The sequence below is a fragment of the Panulirus ornatus genome, chromosome 11 (assembly GCF_036320965.1).
Source record: "Panulirus ornatus isolate Po-2019 chromosome 11, ASM3632096v1, whole genome shotgun sequence".
Taxonomy (NCBI): Eukaryota; Metazoa; Arthropoda; class Malacostraca; order Decapoda; family Palinuridae; genus Panulirus; species Panulirus ornatus.
In genome coordinates, this window is record NC_092234.1 from 34,212,484 (window position 1) to 34,235,518 (window position 23,035).

Below are 23,035 nucleotides of genomic sequence, written 5' to 3' on the forward strand. Positions count from 1 at the left end.
GGGTGGGTTGAATGTCAGGAACGTATCCTTATCTCTTATTTGTTTTAGTGCTGGATAACAAAAATAATATTTTTATACAATATTTCATGCTTCACTTTTGTTAAAATGGATTGATAATGTACCTGAACTGTACTCTGTTTCTCTACATTTTACTCAAATTATAGCATGAAAGTTGAGAAATCTCCTTCAGGAATATAGAACCCTCTCTTATCCCATTGAATCCTTTGGTAAAATCTGATTCTACTAATTTGTGTTTTCCTCATATCCCCAGTGCTGAGTGGCAACCAGGTGTAGGGAATTTTGAACCATGTTATATAACAGTTGTCATTGATTTCAGATTACATATTCAGGGATTAACTGATCAGCCAAACTCACCTAATTATATTTGTATATTTGTACAGTTGAGTATATGTTTATGTTGATTATAATTTTATGATTATCCATGCTTAGATTATCCATGCTTAGATTTTATGTTTACCATGTCCATTTTTATTAAGAGTACAACCAATCTCTTCACTCTTTGTGAATACTGATATAAGTTTTGCATCATGTACAGTCCAGTAATTATTTGTTGCTTTTCATGTTGTATTTGTTTGTGCTTGAGGAAGTGACTGATGTTTAGTTTGAGAAGTTTGTTTTCTTGTGTGCTGTTTGTATTATAATTTTTTATAATGTTCTCTGTCTTTATAGCATTTGTACCATATTATCCTAATTTATTTGACTGTACAGAAAATAGAGACTGTGGAAAGACATTTACAAATAGGAGCCAAGCACATGGAGGCCTGCTACGAGGCATACCTGCAAAAACATGTAGATGTAAGTACTTATTTCACCTGAGTAAAGAGTGATCATTATTAATCGGCATTTAGCTTTGCTCTGGTGATGGTAAATTGGAACTCTTTATTAGAATTCCACTATTAACTTCAGCTCTGCTTGGGTGAAGGCAGCAAACCTTAAAGTTGTAAAATACTAAACTCAGCTTTGCTTGGGTGAAAGTAATTGGTACTTTGTATCGAAAGAATATTACTTTGCTTAGGTGTGTTATTAAGGAATTTGATAAGGTCAAAAGGATACCTTTGTTAGGACTCATACTTGCTTCAGTTTGTAAAAGTTATTTTATTTTATGTTTTAAAACATAATTGGTAGTTTTGATGTTAAGGTCAAAATACTTTCATTATTTTATAGTGATGATTTGTTTATTTTCATAAAAGAATCTTATGCAGTCAGCAGTATTTTAGTTAAGTACAATAGCTTAAAAGAATTCTTTCTGAATTAACTGTTGTTATATGGATACCATGTCCTGTTCATTTTTTCCCTTTGAAAGTTCTTATATATCTTTAGGTGGTCTTGCAGTTTAGATTAATCTCTTGTCTTTTTTTAATGTAGATGAGTTGTGAAAATTGTTTTTGAAATGTCTGATAGCATGTTCTTCCCATTGATATGGCTGCATTTGAAGCTAAAATTAATCTTTTAGAATTTATGTGAAGTGTACTAGTACCTTCCATTTAGAATTCCTTGCCTGACCTTGATGTCTGGATGTGAAACCCAGATCCATATGATTAAGATATAAAAGCAGTAGAAATGGATTATTTAAAGTAGGTGGAAGTAGGAGGGTAGATAGAAACCGAAGATGTGAGATGGATATATTGTACTTCAGTATAACCTACCCATTATTCTAACCCAAAGGGTGTGTTTTGAAAACATTTTGTGCAAAAGAGCTTAAACCTGGTTCAGTCCATAGACAGCACATCGCCCCTCGTATATCACAGGTACAGTTTACCCTAACCCGTTAATGCCGTTCACCCTCCTGTAGCTTCACGCCCTTGTTACTTACAGTCTTTTTCACTTTACCTTTTATCTTCAATTTGGTTTCCCCCTCTTCCTTGTCCCTTCCATATTGCCTCTTTTGCTCCTTGTATCCAAACCATTCTAGCTATCTCAACCACTCTCTTCTTATTACCATATCTCTCTCATACCCTTTTATTACTTACTTGATTAAATTACCTCACTCCATTTGATGTCTTCAAATACTTCATTTCCAACAAAATCCACCCTCCTCTGTGTATCCTCATCTGTAGCCCATGTCTTGCATCCATACTATATTTTTGAGCCTATTATACCTTCAAATATACCCATAGTTGCCTTCATGGATAACATCTTCTCATTCCACACATCCTTCAATGTTCCTTGAACCTTTGCTTCTTCATCTTCCCTATGATAATTCTGCTTCCATGATTCCATTTCTTGCCATATCCACTCCCAGAAATCTAAAACTTCATGTCTTCCATATTTTCTTCATTCAGATTCACATTCCAACTAACCAATCCCTCTGCCCTGCTAAACGTAAGAACATTGCTTGTATATAAATTTGCTCTCAACTTTTTCCTTTCACACACTATCAAACTCAGTCATCATCTTTTACAGCTTCTCACTCAAATTTTCCACCGGTGTTGTGTCATTGGCAAACAACAGACTCATTTCCTAAGCCCCCTCTCCCTGCAAACTGCATACTCGACCTCATCTCCATGTACCATGCTCACCATCTCATCCATAAATGAATTAAACAGCTATAGTAACATCACATACCTATGCTGCAGACCAACCTTTATGTGGAAGCAATCACTCTCCTCTCTTTCTAATCACACACATACCTTACACCCTTGATAAAAACTTCACTGTTGCGAGCTGCTTTCAACCCACATCATATATTCATAATGCCTTCTACAAGGCATCTTTATCATCACTAACCTCTGCTTTCTCCAGTTTCATAAATAGCATATACAAATCCTTCTGTTTCTCTAATTATATCTCACACCTGTTCTTTAAAGTAAAGACCTGATCCACACATCCTCTACCACTTCTGAAACCACTTACCAAGTACACTTAACAAACTTATACCTCTGTAGTTTGAATATTCACCTTTATTCCCCTTGCCTTTATGCAATGGCACTATACATGCATTCAGGTAATCATGAGGCACCTCTCCATGGTCCATACATACATTGAAAATCCTAACTAATCAGCAGTATGGTCACCCCCTCTAAAGAAATTCAACTTTGTCATCCATTCCAGCCTTCAAGCCACATCTCATCCAATGCAAGGCTTTCACCACTTCTCTTTTCATCAAACTATTCCCCATGACTCTCTCACCTTGCATACCACCATGACTCAGACACCTATCATCTGCCACCCTATTATCACACACGTTCAACAATTCTTCAAAAGACACTCTCCGTCTCCTCCTCCACTTCATTGTTACCTATTAACCACTTTCTCATTCGCTCCCTTCACCTGTGTTCCCATTTTTTCTTTTTTTCTTTTTTTTTTTTACAAACTATCAGCCTCTTTTCAAAACGTAGCCTTGTTCTCTCTGAAGTTTACTGATACTCTCACACCTCCAACTTTCATTTGCCCTCTTTTTCAATCACTGCACCTTCATTTTGACCTCTTGCCACTTTCTCATGTACATCTCCTAATCATTTGCCCTCCTTTCCTGTAAGTACTGCCTATACATCTCTCTTTTCTCTTTCATTAACAACTTTACTTTGGTATCTCACTACTCATAACCTTTTCTTGCCTGATCACCTTACATATGCCACACGCATAACACACACATGCTAGTAATGCTTCCATAGATACTTCCCATTCTTCACCCACCCCTGTAGCTTCATGTACTCTCACCTTTTGACATTCTACACCCAAACTTTCCTGGTGTTTTTTCGCATAAGTCTTTTCCAAGCTCACTCACTTTCATCACTCTCTCCTCCTCACCTATGATGTTTCCTCTTTTCCGAAAACCCATACAAGTCTTCACCCTCACCTCCACAAGAATTATCAGACATCCCAGCCACTGCCCCTCTCAACACAATTTCCTTCAAAGTGCCTTTTTTGCATACTAATGAGCTAGCTTGAAATCCAGTCACCATTTCCATTCACATTACTGAATACCCAATATCCCCCAGTTTCACCCTCAACTGATGCATTACTTCCCTTTGCATTTGAATAACCCATCACCAATACCTGTTCTTATTTTATCATATTTTGGATACTTAATTACTGTTTCCTGCATCAGCAAGGTAGCGCCAGGAAACAGACAAAGAATGACCCATCCACTCATATACACACAGATATAGGGTGTTTTGGTCGAGGTGGTGTGCAAAGTGCGAGGGTTAGGGAAAATGAGTTGGTAAACAGAGAAGAGGTAGTAAAAGCTTTGCGGAAGATGAAAGCCGGCAAGGCAGCAGGTTTGGATGGTATTGCAGTGGAATTTATTAAAAAAGGGGGTGACTGTATTGTTGACTGGTTGGTAAGGTTATTTAATGTATGTATGACTCATGGTGAGGTGCCTGAGGATTGGCGGAATGCGTGCATAGTGCCATTGTACAAAGGCAAAGGGGATAAGAGTGAGTGCTCAAATTACAGAGGTATAAGTTTGTTGAGTATTCATGGCAAATTATATGGGAGGGTATTGATTGAGAGGGTGAAGGCATGTACAGAGGATCAGATTGGGGAAGAGCAGTGTGGTTTCAGAAGTGGTAGAGGATGTGTGGATCAGGTGTTTGCTTTGAAGAATGTATATGAGAAATACTTAGAAAAGCAAATGGATTTGTATGTAGCATTTATGGATCTGGAGAAGGCATATGATAGAGTTGATAGAGATGCTCTGTGGAAGGTATTAAGAATATATGGTGTGGGAGGCAAGTTGTTAGAAGCAGTGAAAAGTTTTTATCGAGGATGTAAGGCATGTGTACGTGTAGGAAGAGAGGAAAGTGATTGGTTCTCAGTGAATGTAGGTTTGCGGCAGGGGTGTGTGATGTCTCCATGGTTGTTTAATTTGTTTATGGATGGGGTTGTTAGGGAGGTGAATGCAAGAGTTTTGGAAAGAGGGGCAAGTATGAAGTCTGTTGGGGATGAGAGAGCTTGGGAAGTGAGTCAGTTGTTGTTCGCTGATGATACAGCACTGGTGGCTGATTCATGTGAGAAACTGCAGAAGCTGGTGACTGAGTTTGGTAAAGTGTGTGAAAGAAGAAATTTAAGAGTAAATGTGAATAAGAGCAAGGTTATTAGGTACAGTAGGGTTGAGGGTCAATTCAATTGGGAGGTGAGTTTGAATGGAGAAAAACTGGAGGAAGTGAAGTGTTTTAGATATCTGGGAGTGGATCTGGCAGCGGATGGAACCATGAAAGCGGAAGTGGATCATAAGGTGGGGGAGGGGGCGAAAATTCTGGGAGCCTTGAAGAATGTGTGGAAGTCGAGAACATTATCTCGGAAAGCAAAAATGGGTATGTTTGAAGGAATAGTGGTTCCAACAATGTTGTATGGTTGCGAGGCGTGGACTATGGATAGAGTTGTGCACAGGAGGATGGATGTGCTGGAAATGAGATGTTTGAGGACAATGTGTGGTGTGAGGTGGTTTGATCGAGTAAGTAACGTAAGGGTGAGAGAGATGTGTGGAAATAGAAAGAGCGTGGTTGAGAGAGCAGAAGAGGGTGTTTTGAAATGGTTTGGTCACATGGAGAGAATGAGTGAGGAAAGATTGACTAAGAGGATATATGTGTCGGAGGTGGAGGGAACGAGGAGAAGAGGGAGACCAAATTGGAGGTGGAAAGATGGAGTGAAAAAGATTTTGTGTGATCGGGGCCTGAACATGCAGGAGGGTGAAAGGAGGGCAAAGAATAGAGTGAATTGGAGCGATGTGGTATACCGGGGTTGACGTGCTGTCAGTGGATTGAATCAAGGCATGTGTATGGGGGTGGGTTGTGCCATTTCTTTCGTCTGTTTCCTTGCGCTACCTCGCAAACGTGGGAGACACAAAAAAAAAAAAAAATATATATATATATATATATATATATATATATATATATATATATATATATATATATATAAACGTTCGTACACGCACATATACATACTTTTTTTTTTTTTTTTTTTTTTGCCGCTGTCTCCCACGTTTGCGAGGTAGCGCAAGGAAACAGACGAAAGAAATGGCCCAACCCACCCCCATACACATGCCTTGACTCAATCCACTGACAGCACGTCAACCCCGGTATACCACATCGCTCCAATTCACTCTATTCTTTGCCCTCCTTTCACCCTCCTGCATGTTCAGGCCCCGATCACACAAAATCTTTTTCACTCCATCTTTCCACCTCCAATTTGGTCTCCCTCTTCTCCTCGTTCCCTCCACCTCCGACACATATATCCTCTTGGTCAATCTTTCCTCACTCATTCTCTCCATGTGACCAAACCATTTCAAAACACCCTCTTCTGCTCTCTCAACCACGCTCTTTCTATTTCCACACATCTCTCTCACCCTTACGTTACTTACTCGATCAAACCACCTCACACCACACATTGTCCTCAAACATCTCATTTCCAGCACATCCATCCTCCTGTGCACAACTCTATCCATAGTCCACGCCTCGCAACCATACAACATTGTTGGAACCACTATTCCTTCAAACATACCCATTTTTGCTTTCCGAGATAATGTTCTCGACTTCCACACATTCTTCAAGGCTCCCAGAATTTTCGCCCCCTCCCCCACCCTATGATCCACTTCCGCTTTCATGGTTCCATCCGCTGCCAGATCCACTCCCAGATATCTAAAACACTTCACTTCCTCCAGTTTTTCTCCATTCAAACTCACCTCCCAATTGAATTGACCCTCAACCCTACTGTACCTAATAATCTTGCTCTTATTCACATTTACTCTTAACTTTCTTCTTTCACACACTTTACCAAACTCAGTCACCAGCTTCTGCAGTTTCTCACATGAATCAGCCACCAGTGCTGTATCATCAGCGAACAACAACTGACTCACTTCCCAAGCTCTCTCATCCCCAACAGACTTCATACTTGCCCCTCTTTCCAAAACTCTTGCATTCACCTCCCTAACAACCCCATCCATAAACAAATTAAACAACCATGGAGACATCACACACCCCTGCCGCAAACCTACATTCACTGAGAACCAATCACTTTCCTCTCTTCCTACACGTACACATGCCTTACATCCTCGATAAAAACTTTTCACTGCTTCTAACAACTTGCCTCCCACACCATATATTCTTAATACCTTCCACAGAGCAACTCTATCAACTCTATCATATGCCTTCTCCAGATCCATAAATGCTACATACAAATCCATTTGCTTTTCTAAGTATTTCTCACATACATTCTTCAAAGCAAACACCTGATCCACACATCCTCTACCACTTCTGAAACCACACTGCTCTTCCCCAATCTGATCCTCTGTACATGCCTTCACCCTCTCAATCAATACCCTCCCATATGATTTGCCAGGAATACTCAACAAACTTATACCTCTGTTATTTGAGCACTCACTCTTATCCCCTTTGCCTTTGTACAATGGCACTATGCACGCATTCCGCCAATCCTCAGGCACCTCACCATGAGTCATACATACATTAAATAACCTTACCAACCAGTCAACAATACAGTCACCCCCTTTTTTAATAAATTCCACATACATACATATATCAACATATACATGCATACATATACATACACAGACATATACATATACACATATGTACATATTCGTACTTGCTTGCCTTCATCCATTCCTGTCACCGCCTGCTCCACAGGAAACAGCATCGCTACCCCCTGCTTCAGCAAGGTAGGAAGAATAAAAAGATGATTTGGAAGGAGGTAAATAATGTGCGTAAGACAAAAGAACAAATAGGAACATTGGTGAAGGGGGCAAGTGGGGAAGTAAGAACAGGTAGTGATGAAGTGAGGAGATGGATTGAGCATTTTGAAGGTCACTTGAATGTGTTTGATGATAAAGTGGCAGATACTTGGTGATTAGGTCTGGGTGGTGTGTGAAGTGAGAGGGTCTATGAGAATAGTTTGATTAAGAGAAAAGAGGTAGTGAAAGCTTTGCGGAAGATGAAATCTGGCAAGGCAGCGGGTTTGGATGGAATGGTTTGCAGTGGAATTTATTGAAATATGCAGTAACTGTGTTGTTGATTGGTTAGTAAGGATATTCAGTGTTTGTATGGTGCATGGTGAAGTGCCTGAGGATTGGCGGAATGCATGCATAGTGCCATGGTACAAAGGCAAAGGGGATAGATAAGAGTGTTTAAACTATAGAGAAGTGGTAGGGGATGTGGATCAGGTGTTTGCTTTAGAAAAACAAATGGATTTGTATGTAGCATTTATGGATCTGGAGAAGGCATATGATAGGGGTGATAGAAATGCTTTGTGGAAGGATTTTAAGAGTATATGGTGTGGGAGGTAAGTTGCTAGAAGCAGTGAAAAGTTTTACCAAGGATATAAGGCATGTGTATGAGTAGGAAGAGAGGAAAGTGATTGGTTCCAAGTGAATGTCGGTTTGCGTCAGGGATGTGTGATGTCTTCATGGCTTTTTAATTTGTTTATGGATGGGGTGGTTAGAGAGGTGAATGTTAGGGCTTTGGAAAGAGGGGCAAGTATGCAGTCTGTTTTGGATGAGAGGGCTTGGGAAGTGAGTCAGTTGTTGTTTGCTGAAGGTACAGTGCTGATAGCTGATTCAGGTGAGAAACTACAGAAGTTGGTGACTGAGTTTGGTAAAGTGTGTGAAAGGAGAAAGTTGAAAGTAAATGTGAATGAGAGCAAGGTTATTAGGCTCGGTAGGATTGAGGGACAAGTTAATTGGGATGTAAGTTTGAATGGAGAAAAACTAGAGGAAGTGAAGTGTTTTAGATATCTGAGAGAGGACTTAGCAGTGGATGGAGCCATGGAAGCGGAAGTGAGTCACAGGGTGAGGGAGGGGATGAAGTTTTTGGGAGCGTTGAAGAATGTATGTTAGGCGAGGATGTTATCTCGGAGAGCATAAATGGGTATGTTTGAAAGAATACTGGTTCCAACAATGTTATATGGTTGCGAGGCATGGGGCTATAGATAGGGTTGTGCAGAGGAGGGTGGATAAATGTGTCAGAGGTGGAGGGAGCAGTGAGAAGCGGGAGACCAAGTTAGAGGTGGGAAGGATGGAGTGAAAAAGATTTTGAGCGATTGGGGCCCAAACATGCTGGAGGATGAGAGGCATGCAAGGAATAGTGTGAATTGGAATGATGTGATATACCGGGGTGAACGTGCTGTCTATGGACTGAACCAGGGCATGTGAAACATCTGGGGTAAATCATGGAGAGGTCTGTGGGGCCTGGATCTGGAAAGGGATTTGTGGTTTTCTGTGCATTACACATGACAGCTAGAGGCTGAGCGTGAATGAATGTGGCCCTTTTTGTCTGTTTTCCTGACGCTACCATGATGTAGCAGGGGGTAGCAATGCTGTTTCCTGTGGGACAGGATATTGCCAGGAATGGATGAAGGCAAGCAGGTATGACTATGTACATATGTATATATGTTTATGTCTATGTATGTTTATCTATATGTGTATAAATTGATATGTATATGTTTGTGTATATGAGTGGATGGGTCATTTTTCATCTGTTAGCTGGCATTACCTCGCTGACACGGGAAACAGTGATTAAAGATAATAATATATCTAAGCAGCAAGTTGGAAAAATCAGCTATTAAGATTGAGTCATAGAAGTTTTAAAGCTGTAGCTGTAAGTATGCCAGTTATAATTGAAATTGATATTGTGTTAAGCAGACCATTTAAGACTGAAGGAAGAATTTGATGTGATAGCAAAATTAGAGGAATAACGCTAATACACTGATACACTAATACACTAATACACTCAGGATACTTTAGTGGTTTTCAAGGTCCACTCCTCTGACCCAATTAGCTGTCTTTTCTTTCTGCCCTTTTAATGTGTGGACTACTGGCATTCTGTCTACAAACATACAATCTCTCCTTGTCATATGTAACATTTGACAACACTCAACTCACATAGCTCATTCTTCATAACTCTAGATTTTCCTGCAGTGAGCACTATGAGTTAGCCCTACCTTTTGGCAAAATGATAGGAGCAGTAGATAGAAATAGTAGGTAGGGACATCTAGGCAGGAGCATTAGGTAGAAACATTAAGTACAAGTAGTAGGTAGGAGCAATAGATAGAAGTCGTTACTAGGAACATTAATTAGGAGCCCCTGCAAACACTGCACTAGAGTTGCCCACTGCCAGTGGTCTGTTATGGGTGAGGCACTAAAGGCTAAGGAGCAGCACTGAAGTTTTTTAGTTATGGAGACTGTTGCCATGGCCACCTCTTTAAGGAAGTTCCTCTTGGAACAGGTGTCAGATAATTAGCTGTTGCCATGGCCACCTCTTTAAGGAAGTTCCTCTTGGAACAGGTGTCAGATAATTAGGTGCTTTTCTGGAAAATGGAGCACTCAGCAAAACAGTTCAGTTCTCTATGAAGTCATTTGCCATTGGCTGTGTTGAGGTGTTCCTGATGATGATTTTTTTTATGTAAGAGATGTATATAATGTTGTATTTGAAAGTTACAGGTATTGATAAACATTGTTACATTAACATATCTTCATTAATTAATGAATAACAGTTAAACATTGTATATTACATCATGAATGACAGTCATGTGATGGATGATGATGATTATAGGAGAATGAGTGATACAGACTGCATGTTCGTAAGATACAATGGCTGGGAAGGAAGTGGCAGTAGAAATCATATGGTTCTGCTCTGGCTAAAGCTCAGCCATTTCTGTGTAACCATATTTATGATTTATGTGGCGATAATTGAGTTAATGGTGATGATGGGGTTGGTGATGAAAGAGATGGTGGTCAGGGGGATTATGGTAAAAGGTGGTGAGGTGATGTGTCATTCGTTTTCTTTAATAACGCTGGCTGCGGCACCTGTCAGACACTATTAAACAGCTTGTCTTCCACAAAATTAGGTGCAAGTATAAATGAGCAGTAATATATCCCTTTAACATTCTGCCACATAACTTTAAAATAAGGAGTGAGAAAGCAGAAAGGTGGTGGTGATTAAGATTATGGAAGGGTGTAGTAACATGCATCATGGATGTTGCCAAGTACTTTTGACTTAGCCAAGCTTTGCTTAGCCTATCCTCTATTCTTTCAAACAAACTGCTCCTTGAACGAGTCACTTTCATTGCTGTTAAGTTTATGTTCATCATGGCAGAAGTTTTTATGTTGTCTGTAATCTTAATAATGGTTCTAACTGTCAATGTAGCATATTTGAAAGCATCACCAACATTGATATAATGCTCACCAGCTTCCAACTGCCTCAACACATGTAATTTTTCATTCAAGGGGAGGCTTTTCCTTGGCACTGTAAGATGCACTATCAGAACTAGGCCATCTTCTGGATGTGGTGAGTGAAAAATAGTCACATTAATGTTGAAAAATCGGCAGGTCAGCAAGAATGTGTGCCCAGTGTAAGTGTGGTGAAAATTTTACTGAACTAACAGAGGAGATGGCTTGGCACTCTGATTGGCCAAGTGAGTATAGACAAAAAGAGCTGCTGTCAGCATGTTGTGGATGTTCGGACTCATGACTGTTGACTTCTTTTATGAATTTTCATAGATTTATTCTAGCAAAATGCAAGCAGGACCACTATAATGAAACAGTGCTCTCAGTGATGGCACCACCCTGGGTATTAGAGTGCTGGGAAGTATAAACAAACTTGAACTGACAATCATTTGGTTAGGTGACTTTGGCTTTAAGTTCATTGAAAAGGGAAATAAGGAATAGATGTATGAAAGTTTAGATCTAAAGCAGTAAATAATATATTAGCAGATAAAAGGGAGCAGTTCAAGAAGATAACAGATATGTGCAAAACATTCAGTCTAATTTAGATCATCTGCAGACCAAAAAGAAGTGATAGTACAGTCAATCTTCTTTACAAAAATGATGTCACACTCATTGCAAACTTTGAAGTTAACAAAACTTGCATCTCATATCACATCTTACAAGTTGTTACACATTATAGAGTAGTAATGATGAAAGGAAACAAAACACTGTAGCATAGGAAACAAACGAAATGTGCTGTTTTGATTTTTATTCTGAAAAAAATTGAGTGGTGAGATTGATAACATAATGTCAGTTGCCAAGTCGTAAGAGGTCTTTGACAGTAGTAGTGTAAAAACTAACACAAAACTGTTTTACAGGAAAATAGAACGAAAGATTGTTGGACAAATACCTTGCAAAAAGAATTACAAAAATTACAAAAACCAACAGATATCAAGAGATGGAAAACACTGGACAAATGGAAGAGGATGAAAGAAAAAGAAAAGATTTGCAATAAGCAGAAATTAAGTGGAGAAGCTGAATGAAAAAAGTAAGAAAAGACAAGAAAATTAAGGGCTCACACACCGGAGAATAGAGAGTAATACAAACCAGGGAATGGAATCCAAAATCTCCATTTGCGTACATGAATGCATAAATCAGAGAGCAAAACAGCAGAGATTAGGCTTTCAGAATAGGAGATTAATAGGAAAGTGACCCTAAGAAACTGTGCCTAATACTAATAAGCCAATATAAGTTGGTGTTCAGCATAAAAATGAATTTGAAATGAGAGATGATGAAATGTTTAATCTGTATAATTAGCATACCTTCACAAATATAGATTTAATAGAAAGGGACATAATTGAGGCAAGAGACAACTCAACACCAGGAACTGTTGGGATCCCAGTAATATAATTTTATTTTGAATTTGATTATAATGATTGAATGATTAAGATATGATTTTGAGAAAGACAAGGATTTTATGAAGCATTTATAGAACTTGAGAAAGAGCAGGTTGAGGTAGAGAGAGATTCCCTTTTGGAAAGTGTTACAAATATATGGTGTAAGAAGGAAAGTAGGAGACTTGTTTAGTTTTTACTAGAAGAGTAAGCTGTGTGGAAGTAGAAAGGGAGGTTAAGTGGTTCCAAGTGAAAGTGGGTCTGTGTCAAGGGTATGTGATGTTACCATGGCTGTATATTTACTTATGAATGGAATGTTATGGTAGGTAAATGGGAGGGTCTTGGATGTAGGGGTGGGTTCATAGTATAATGGAGATGAGGAGGCTTGGGAACTGAGCCAATTGGTGTTTGTAGATGACTTGGCTTTGATGGCTGACTCAAATGAGAAACTGCTGAAGCTAGTATGTGAGATTGGGATTGTGTGTGAAAGGAGAAAGAAGAAAGTGACTGTAAACAAAAGTAAAGTTAAGCGATTTAACAGGATTTTGAGACATGTTGGTTTTAGTGTGTTTGAATGGAAAGAACCTGGAGGAAGTTGAGTGTTTTAGATAACTAGGAGTAGACATGGCAGTGGATGGAACTAAGGGGGCTGAAGTAAGCCACAGGGTAGATAAGGTGGCCAAGATCCTGGGCGCATTGAGGAATGTGTAAAGAGGTCTTTGTCTGTGAGGGAAAAGATGAATGTACTTAAAAGTATGGTATTCCCAACAGTGCCGTATGGGTACTAGCCATGGGCCTTAAATGAAGAAGAACAGAAGAGGGTAGATGTGCTGGAAGTTAAATGGTTGAGGACAGTATATGGTATGAGGAGGGTTAATAGGGTAAAAACTGACAGTGTTAGAGAGAGGGTAGTAGTGCACAGATTATGACTTGAGGGAGCTGAACAGGGTATACTGAAATGGTTAGAATGCATAGAAATGATGGGTTAAGAGATACTGATAAAGAGGATGTATGTGTCAGAAGTTGAAAGAGCAAAGGGGTGACTTACCTTCAAGTACAAGATTGTACCAAAATGACAGCTCGTGTGTGTTGCTCACTGCATGTCTTGTTTGATGAATGAAGCCATTCCTCTCTTCTGCAACCTACTGCACATACTTATTTACTCTGGGTTCATCTGGGATTGATTTCAGCTGCATGTCAAGTTTTCTTTTAATTGTTTCTGTCATTGTTCCATGCACATTTCCCATTTCTTATCGCAGTATTTTGAATAATCCCTCTGGCTTCCTGGCTGGGCTTTCATTTATTTTTTTCTGATGTCTCTTCAGTGTAGTACATGACATTTTTGCAAGTATGATGATTTTGCATCTTTCTTTTTTTTTTGAGTGAGAGGCTGTCAGGTTCAGAATTTTTTGTTGCCATGAATAGATTATTTATTTTATATTTATTTTGCTTTGTCGCTGTTTCCCGCGTTTGCTAGGTAGCACAAGGAAACAGATGAAAGAAATGGCCCAACCCACTACCATACACATGTATATACATACACGTCCCCACACGCAAATATACATACCCCTACATCTCAATGTACACATATATATATATACACACACAGACATATACATATATACACATGCACACAGTTCACACTGTCTGCCTTCATTCATTCCATCGCCACCTCGCCACACGTGGAATAACATCCCCTTCCCCCTCATGTGTGCGAGGTAGCGCTAGGAAAAGACAACAAAGGCCCCATTCATTCACACTCAGTCTCTAGCTGTCATGTAATAATGCCCGAAACCACAGCTCCCTTTCCACATCCAGGCCCCACAGAACTTTCCATGGTTTACCCCAGATGCTTCACATGCCCTGATTCAATCCATTGACAGCACATCAACCCCAGTATACCACATCAATCCAATTCACTCTATTCCTTGCCCGCCTTTCACCCTCCTGCATGATCAGGCCCCGATCACTCAAAATCTTTTTCACTCCATCTTTCCACCTCCAATTTGGTCTCCCACTTCTCCTCGTTCCCTCCACCTCTGACACATATATCCTCTTGGTCAATCTTTCCTCACTCATTCTCTCCATGTGCCCAAACCATTTCAAAACACCCTCTTCTGCTCTCTCAACCACGCTCTTCTTATTTCCACACATCTCTCTAACCCTTACATTACTTACTCGATCAAACCACCTCACACCACATGTTGTCCTCAAACATCTCATTTCCAGCACATCCACCCTCCTGCGCACAACTCTATCCATAGCCCACGCCTCACAACCATACAACATTGTTGGAACCACTATTCCTTCAAACATACCCATTTTTGCTTTCCGAGATAATGTTCTCGACTTCCACACATTCTTCAAGGCTCCCAGGATTTTCGCCCCCTCCCCCACCCTATGATTCACTTCCGCTTCCATGTTTCCATCCGCTGCCAGATCCACTCCCAGATATCTAAAACACTTTACTTCCTCCAGTTTTTCTCCATTCTAACTTACCTCCCAATTGACTTGACCCTCAACCCTACTGTACCTAATAACCTTGCTCTTATTCACATTTACTCTTAAATTTCTTCTTTCACACACTTTACCAAACTCAGTCAACAGCTTCTGCAGTTTCTCACATGAATCAGCCACCAGCGCTGTATCATCAGCAAACAACAGCTGACTCACTTCCCAAGCTCTCTCATCCACAACAGACTTCATACTTGCCCCTCTTTCCAAAACTCTTGCATTCACCTCCCTAACAACCCCATCCATAAACAAACAACCATGGGGACATCACACACCCCTGCCGCAAACCTACATTCACTGAGAACCAATCACTTTCTTCTCTTCCTACACGTACACATGCCTTACATCCTCGATAAATACTTTTCACTGCTTCTAACAACTTGCCTCCCACACCATATATTCTTAGTACCTTCCACAGAGCATCTCTATCAACTCTATCATATGCATTCTCCAGATCCATAAATGCTACATACAAATCCATTTGCTTTTCTAAGTATTTCTCACATACATTCTTCAAAGCAAACACCTGATCCACACATCCTCTACCACTTCTAAAACCACACTGCTCTTCCCCAATCTGATGCTCTGTACATGCCTTCACCCTCTCACTCAATACCCTCCCATATAATTTCCCAGGAATACTCAACAAACTTATACCTCTGTAATTTGAGCACTCACTCTTATCCCCTTTGGGTTTATACAATGGCACTCTGCACGCATTCCGCCAATCCTCAGGCACCTCACCATGAATCATACATACATTAAATAACCTTACCAACCTGTCAACAATACAGTCACCTCCTTTTTTAGTAAATTCCACTGCAATACCATCCAAACCTGCTGCCTTGCTGGCTTTCATCTTCCTCAAAGCTTTTACTACTTCTTCTCTGTTTACCAAATCATTTTCCCTAACCCTCTCACTTTGCACACCACCTCGACCAAAATTATATCTCTCTTTTTCTTTGTAAGTAATGTAGTTCCAGTTCTTTTAGCCTTTCATGGTAGTTTTTATTTTCATCCCTTGGTTTTGCCTGTGAAGTAATTCTGGATTCTCTCAAATTTATTTATTTCTGTTTCTGTCATTGATGACCATACAACACAACAGTTTTTAGTTTTACTTCTTTTTTTCATGAATTGCAAATTTTGGCAACAGTTTTCTGTCTCATGTATTTAAAGTTCTCAGAATCATACCACTCATTATTTGGCTTGATAAAGCTACCTTCTCTGTGTTCTCTGAATTCTAGTTTCTCATTTATGGTGACACCCAAATCTTTTACATTTGTTTAATTTCCTATCATTTTTTTATGTTTGGCCTTTACATGGTGTCGCCATTATACAGTACAGCGTTTCCTTACAGAGCAACAGGGTCATAGTCCTGGTGATGTGTTGTTCTACTGGTATGTCGTATGAGTAATTGAAATCCATATTGTAAGGGGGATTACGTTATAGTTATAGGTTATAGTTATTATGAGAGACGAGAAGGTAGAAAGTTCCAAAGCTTCGAGGTGTAGGGAAAGAATCAATTATCAGTGTCCCACTCTTGAGTTGCCAACGGCCACACTGTAATCATGTGATGCTGCATTTATTGAGTATCACGTGGTCTAGCTAGTGGTGAGGGCACATGAGCAGCCACCTCTCAAGAAAAAGAAAGCAAAATGATACCAATAGAAGGGGAGAAATTGAACCAACATTGCAGCATAGAGCAAGCAGGTCAGGTTTATGAGTCGAACTGCTTTCGACTCATCTCTGTCAAGTAAGGATGCAGAGCTAGAATCACCCCAGATGTGAGAGCATTACTTAATACAAGGGTGAATCAATCCTTTGTATAAATGGAGCATCTGTTCAGAAGAAAAGAAATTTTTGACATCTAAACAGGACTTCCAGTTTCTTAGAGGCAGACTTAATTATTTCTGTAATGTGTGGGCTTCCTAGAAAGAGCAGATGTTAGACTATTACCAAATGGTATGATCAGCAAATCAAGATATAGAATTACAGAACCTTCAAAGGAGAAATGAGAGCTGTAAGGAGTTTTTGATTGAGAGATGGGTAAAAACTGTGTCCTGAGGGCATTGAACCTAACTTTATTACATCTACCCTACTGAAATATCCTGTCCAAGACTGAGTTTATTGAGAAAGTTGTGTCATGATGAGGTACAGATCAAGTGAGAGAAGGAGCAGAACTGAAGGATGTGGATGAATGCAGTTTTGAGTTGTCAGAGTATGAATGCAGTTTTGAGTTGTCAGAGTATGAATGCTCTTGGTTAATTGTGGAAGAGAGGAAATCATTGATGAAAAGGAGAACAAGTGTAAGGGGGAGAACAGAACCCTGAGTGATGCTGCTGTCTATGGAGAAAGGGGGAAGGCTGATCCATCAACAACTGCATAGGTCATTATCTGATGTTTATAGATTTGGCCTTTATATCGCCTGGGAGGGTATTGATTGAGAGGATGAAGGCATGTACAGAGCATCAGATTGGGGAAGAGCAGTGTGGTTTCAGAAGTGGTAGAGGATGTGTGGATCAGGTGTTTGCTTTGAAGAATGTATGTGAGAAATACTTAGAAAAGCAAATGGATTTGTATGTAGCATTTATGGATCTGGAGAAGGCATATGATAGAGTTGATAGAGATGCTCTGTGGAAGGTATTAAGAATATATGGTGTGGGAGGCAAGTTGTTAGAAGCAGTGAAAAGTTTTTATCGAGGATGTAAGGCATGTGTACGTGTAGGAAGAGAGGAAAGTGATTGGTTCTCAGTGAATGTAGGTTTGCGGCAGGGGTGTGTGATGTCTCCATGGTTGTTTAATTTGTTTATGGATGGGGTTGTTAGGGAGGTGAATGCAAGAGTTTTGGAAAGAGTGGCAAGTATGAAGTCTGTTGGGGATGAGAGAGCTTGGGAAGTGAGTCAGTTGTTGTTCACTGATGATACAGCGCTGGTGGCTGATTCATGTGAGAAACTGCAGAAGCTGGTGACTGAGTTTGGTAAAGTGTGTGAAAGAAGAAAGTTAAGAGTAAATGTGAATAAGAGCAAGGTTATTAGATACAGTAGGGTTGAGGGTCAAGTCAATTGGGAGGTGAGTTTGAATGGAGAAAAACTGGAGAAAGTAAAGTGTTTTAGATATCTGGGAGTGGATCTGGCAGCGGATGGAACCATGGAAGCGGAAGTGGATCATAGGATGGGGGAGGGGGCGAAAATTCTGGGAGCCTTGAAGAATGTGTGGAAGTCGAGAACATTATCTTGGAAAGCAAAAATGGGTATGTTTGAAGGAATAGTGGTTCCAACAATGTTGTATGGTTGCGAGGCGTGGGCTATGGATAGAGTTGTGCGCAGGAGGATGGATGTGCTGGAAATGAGATGTTTGAGGACAATGTGTGGTGTGAGGTGGTTTGATCGAGTAAGTAACGTAAGGGTAAGAGAGATGTGTGGAAATAAAAAGAGCGTGGTTGAGAGAGCAGAAGAGGGTGTTTTGAAATGGTTTGGGCACATGGAGAGAATGAGTGAGGAAAGATTGACCAAGAGGATATATGTGTCGGAGGTGGAGGGAATGAGGAGAAGAGGGAGACCAAATTGGAGGTGGAAAGATGGAGTGAAAAAGATTTTGTGTGATCGGGGCCTGAACATGCAGGAGGGTGAAAGGAGGGCAAGGAATAGAGTGAATTGGAGCGATGTGGTATACCGGGGTTGACGTGCTGTCAGTGGATTGAATCAGGGCATGTGAAGCGTCTGGGGTAAACCATGGAAAGCTGTGTAGGTATGTATATTTGCGTGTGTGGACGTATGTATATACATGTGTATGGGGGTGGGTTGGGCCATTTCTTTCGTCTGTTTCCTTGCGCTACCTCGCAAACGCGGGAGACATCGACAAAGAAAAAAAAAAAAATCGCCTGTTTTAATGTTTTCAAGTTTGATTGATCTCACTTAAAATATGACATATTAAGAATTTGAAAACTTAGTTTTCCTTAAAAGGTGACCATGAGTGGCAGGAATGAAGTAGAAATCTAATATTATATTGCTTTCATATCATTTTAAAAGGCATTATAATAGAAAACCTCACAATAGATTTTAAATATTTCATTATCAGTTGTAAAAAGTATCTGAAAGAAATATGAATTTTCTTCAAATCTGTCACCATTATGAAAACTTAGTTTAGATTTGTCGCTGTTATGAAAACTTAGTGTAGTCTCATAAATTTGTACCCTAATTTTTGGGGGATGTCGGTGTCATTAGATATTGCCCAGTGCATTGTTGTTCTGCAGGTGTTGCTTGTGTTTTTACTTTTCCATAACATATTTGCTCAAATTTCTATTCATTAAATTCCATCAGTTTCACTTCTGCCTATTTATATGTTTTTTCTGTCTTTTTTTGTATTTTCATTTGCTCAGCTTCTAATAGTCATTTTGCTTACCCTAGTATCATCAGCAGAGTTCCTCATTTCACTTTCTTCTATTTCTTTCAACGTCTGGTAGCATTATTGTAAAGAGGATTGAAGCTACCACTGTTCTGTGTGGTACACTGGGTAGGACATTTTCTTCATGAGACATGGTTTCATTTGCTACTATTTAAACTTCTCAACTTCTTGTAAGTTTAAAACTCTATGATCCATCTTTTTATCATACCTGTAACGTTTTGCACAACTGCCTTCTCAAGTAAAATCCCAGGAAGGAAATGGATGGATGACGTGAAAATTTGGAGATATCTGAGCCTGAACATGCAGAGTGGTGAGACACATGGAATTGTGATATTTGGAGTAATGTGGTATCCAAGGGGCAACATGCTGTCAATGAGTTGAACCAGAGTACATCATATGTTCAGGGGAATCCATGGAAAGGATTTGGAGCTTGGCTGTGGATATTGGGCTCTGGTTTCAGTGCATTGTACATGACAGTTAGAGAGTAGATGTGAATATGTAAGACCATCCTTTATATGTTCCTGGTGCTACCTCATTAATGCAGTGAACAAGGATGAAGAAAATATTTATATTGAATGATTTTTTTTAACAAGCTTTACACATATTCCTGTTGGAAATTTACACATATTCCTGTTGGAAATCTAATGGCACCTCCCTGTTCAGCAGCTCCTTCTAGGCATAAATACTGGCACCTGAACAAAGCTGACTGGAATAACTATTTTCTGACTTTCTTTAAGGTAAATTCCTTCTCATGTGGTGATGCTTCTGTCTGTAAAATGCGTAGCAGAGGTTGTTCTTGTGGGAATGGAAGCTTTAATCCTCTCTTCCTCCAAGATGACTTTTTCATCCAATTCATGGTTCAGCCATTCTTGTTCGACTTCTGTCTCTGTCAGATGCATAGCAGAGGCTGTTCCTGTGGGAATGGAAGCTTTAATCCCCTCTTCCTCCAAGATGACTTATTTATCCAATTCATGGTTCAACCATTCCTGTTCTGATGCCATTGAGACAAGGGATCATGCATATTGGGTTTGGAAAAGCTCGCTTCCTTTGACTGCCATTCAGCTTTTATTACTGCCTGTATCTCTGTAAGCATGTCATCCATGAGGTGAAGCATTCCTGTATTCAAAGCAAGTGCGATAACTTCTCCTCGTCATCTACTGATAGGTATTTCTGGTTTTTAGCTAAGGGCATCTCTAACAACTTCTGTCTCTCAACCTTTCCTTCATTTTTCCATTATGATGGTACTGTAGCTGTCTCTATCATTGACAAAGCAGCTCTCTTTGGTTCCCATTTCTCCTCCAACTCTACCTCAGATAACTGTAACATTCCTTCACCCCCAGATGCTCCTCTTACTAATCCTATGCCTCCTCCCATAATCTCTTCGGACTGTCCGAAAAGTACTTCTTTCTCTTGACACAAGCAAGGCTTATGGTCCTGATGGCATCCATCCCCATGTACTGAACTTAAACCTGTGCTTGCTCATTTGTTCTGTTTCTGCTTAAAAACCAAAACTTTTCCTTCTCCATGGAAGCATTCATTGATACATCTCATACCTAAGAAGGGTGACAGTTCTGACCCCTTTAACTATCATCCTGTTGCTTTGACGTCTACCATTTCCAGAATCTTTGAATCCATCCCCAACTCCCATATTCTTAAACACCTCGAAAATCACAGTTTTCTCTCTGATTACCAGTATGGCTTTCATAAGGTGAGATCCACTAGTGATATTCTTTCCTATCTTACTAATGTCTGATCATCATCCCTGAAAGATTTTGAGGAGTCGTGTGTAGTTGATTTTGACATATCCAAGACTTTTGAGATGGTATGGCATTGGGGTCTTATTTCTAACTCCCATCCTTTGGCTTCCTTCCCTCACTTTGCTCCTTCATGTCGAGCTTCCTCTTCGGCCAATCTATCTCTGTGGTTGTTGATGGGTCAGCATCCCCTCTTTTCTCCATCACCAGCAGTGTCCCTCAAGGTTCTGTCCTGTCCTCTACTCTTTTTCTCCTTTTTTTTTCAATGATTTCCTCTCCTCCACAAATAATCCAATGCACTCATATGCTGACAACTCACCACTGCATTCATCCACATTCTTCAATTCTGCTTCCTCTTTTCTCACTTGATCTGCATCTCATCTTGACACAGCTTCCTCAGTAAACTCATACTTGGACAGGATATCTCAGTGGGATAGAGAAAATCTAAAGTTTTATGCCTCCAAGACCCAATTTCTCCCTATCTTTATGGAAATCTCCGCACAGCTCTTGTTTCTCCTTTGATGGTTCTGTAACTCCACCCCTTGACTCAGTGAACATACTTGGTATTTCTGTAACATCCAGTCTTTCTTGGAAACCCCATTACAGGAATAGCTAACGCTGTGTTCTGTGTCTTAAAAAACTGGATGTCGAAACCTCTCTTCTGAACAGTTGCTCCATTTATACAAGGGATTGATTCATCCTTGTATGGAGTACTGCTCTCACATTTGGAGTGGTTCTAGCTTTGTATTCTTACTTGACAGAGTTCAGTCGAAAGCAATCCAACTTATACACTGTCCCAGGCTAACTTCCAAACTTGACCCCCTTCCCCAACACCACAATGTTTGTTCATTTTCCCTCTTCTCTGGGTATTACTTGGTTTTATGCTCCCAAGAGCTGACTGCTTATGTGTTCCACCACTAGCTAGACCACACAATACTTGGCAAGCTGCTGCATCATGTGATTATTGTGTGACCATTGGCAACTCAAGGGTGGGCCATTTTGATAGCTGCTTCTTTCCCTACACGTCGAAGCTTTGGAACTCTGTACCTTCTCATTTCTTTCCCAATATGTATCTATGACCTGGCACATTTCAAAATACAGGTCGTTCACTTCCTCAAAAATTCCCTTGTCTTTTCTTTTTCCGCTTCATGATTCTCACTTTATTTCAATTAAGGCGCAGTCTTGATGTGGACTTTTGTCTGTGACTGGAGCCTTCAACATAAGAAAAAGTTTAATATTGATTTTTAGATATACATAATACCAGATATGTAAACTTTGTCCTCAAGTTGTGAGAGCAAATTAAGACATTCATTTTTATTCATGGAGAATTAGCACTTTTACAGAATGTCCCTGAAATCTAAGGATGCAGTGAAAAAGTTGACATACCCATTAGGAATTTGACACACTAGAGTGCTGCTCACCCATCCATTAGCTATTGCTGTAATATTTAAGCTTTGTAGTTAGTTGTGATTCCTTTGCTTTTTATTGTTTTATAATTCCTGGGCTGTCCAGTTATTGCTTTATTTTGATTTGCACACTACATAGACTTGGATGAAAGTGTAAATGAAAGTGGAGGAACAGGTTGGCTGTCTTACTTACATGAAGAGGAAAGAAAGTAGAATAAAAGGATATGGCGAGTGTAAGTTAGTCTAGAAAGCCATTCAAATTTTTTTGTTACTGTATCTATCTGAGTGAAGACTCATAGTCTGGTAGAAGGACTTTTCTGGGGAAAATTCAGGGACTTTTCATTGGGCCTAATAAAGTTTTGAATGTAATCTAAATTTTTA

General features: G+C 39.9%; 1 protein-coding gene across 3 annotated transcripts in view; it reads left to right on the forward strand.

Annotated features, from left to right (window-relative positions):
- Nucleotides 1–23,035, forward strand: part of Rme-8 (receptor mediated endocytosis 8) — a 554,100-nt gene that overhangs the window by 232,252 nt on the left and 298,813 nt on the right. For 2 of the 3 annotated variants that reach the window (XM_071666770.1, XM_071666771.1), the window contains exon 14: nt 730–816. The exons of the other annotated variant lie outside the window; for it this stretch is intronic. In XM_071666770.1, coding sequence (XP_071522871.1) covers nt 730–816 — 87 coding nt within the window. The remainder of the gene's footprint in view (nt 1–729; nt 817–23,035) is intronic. 3 annotated transcript variants of the gene reach the window in all.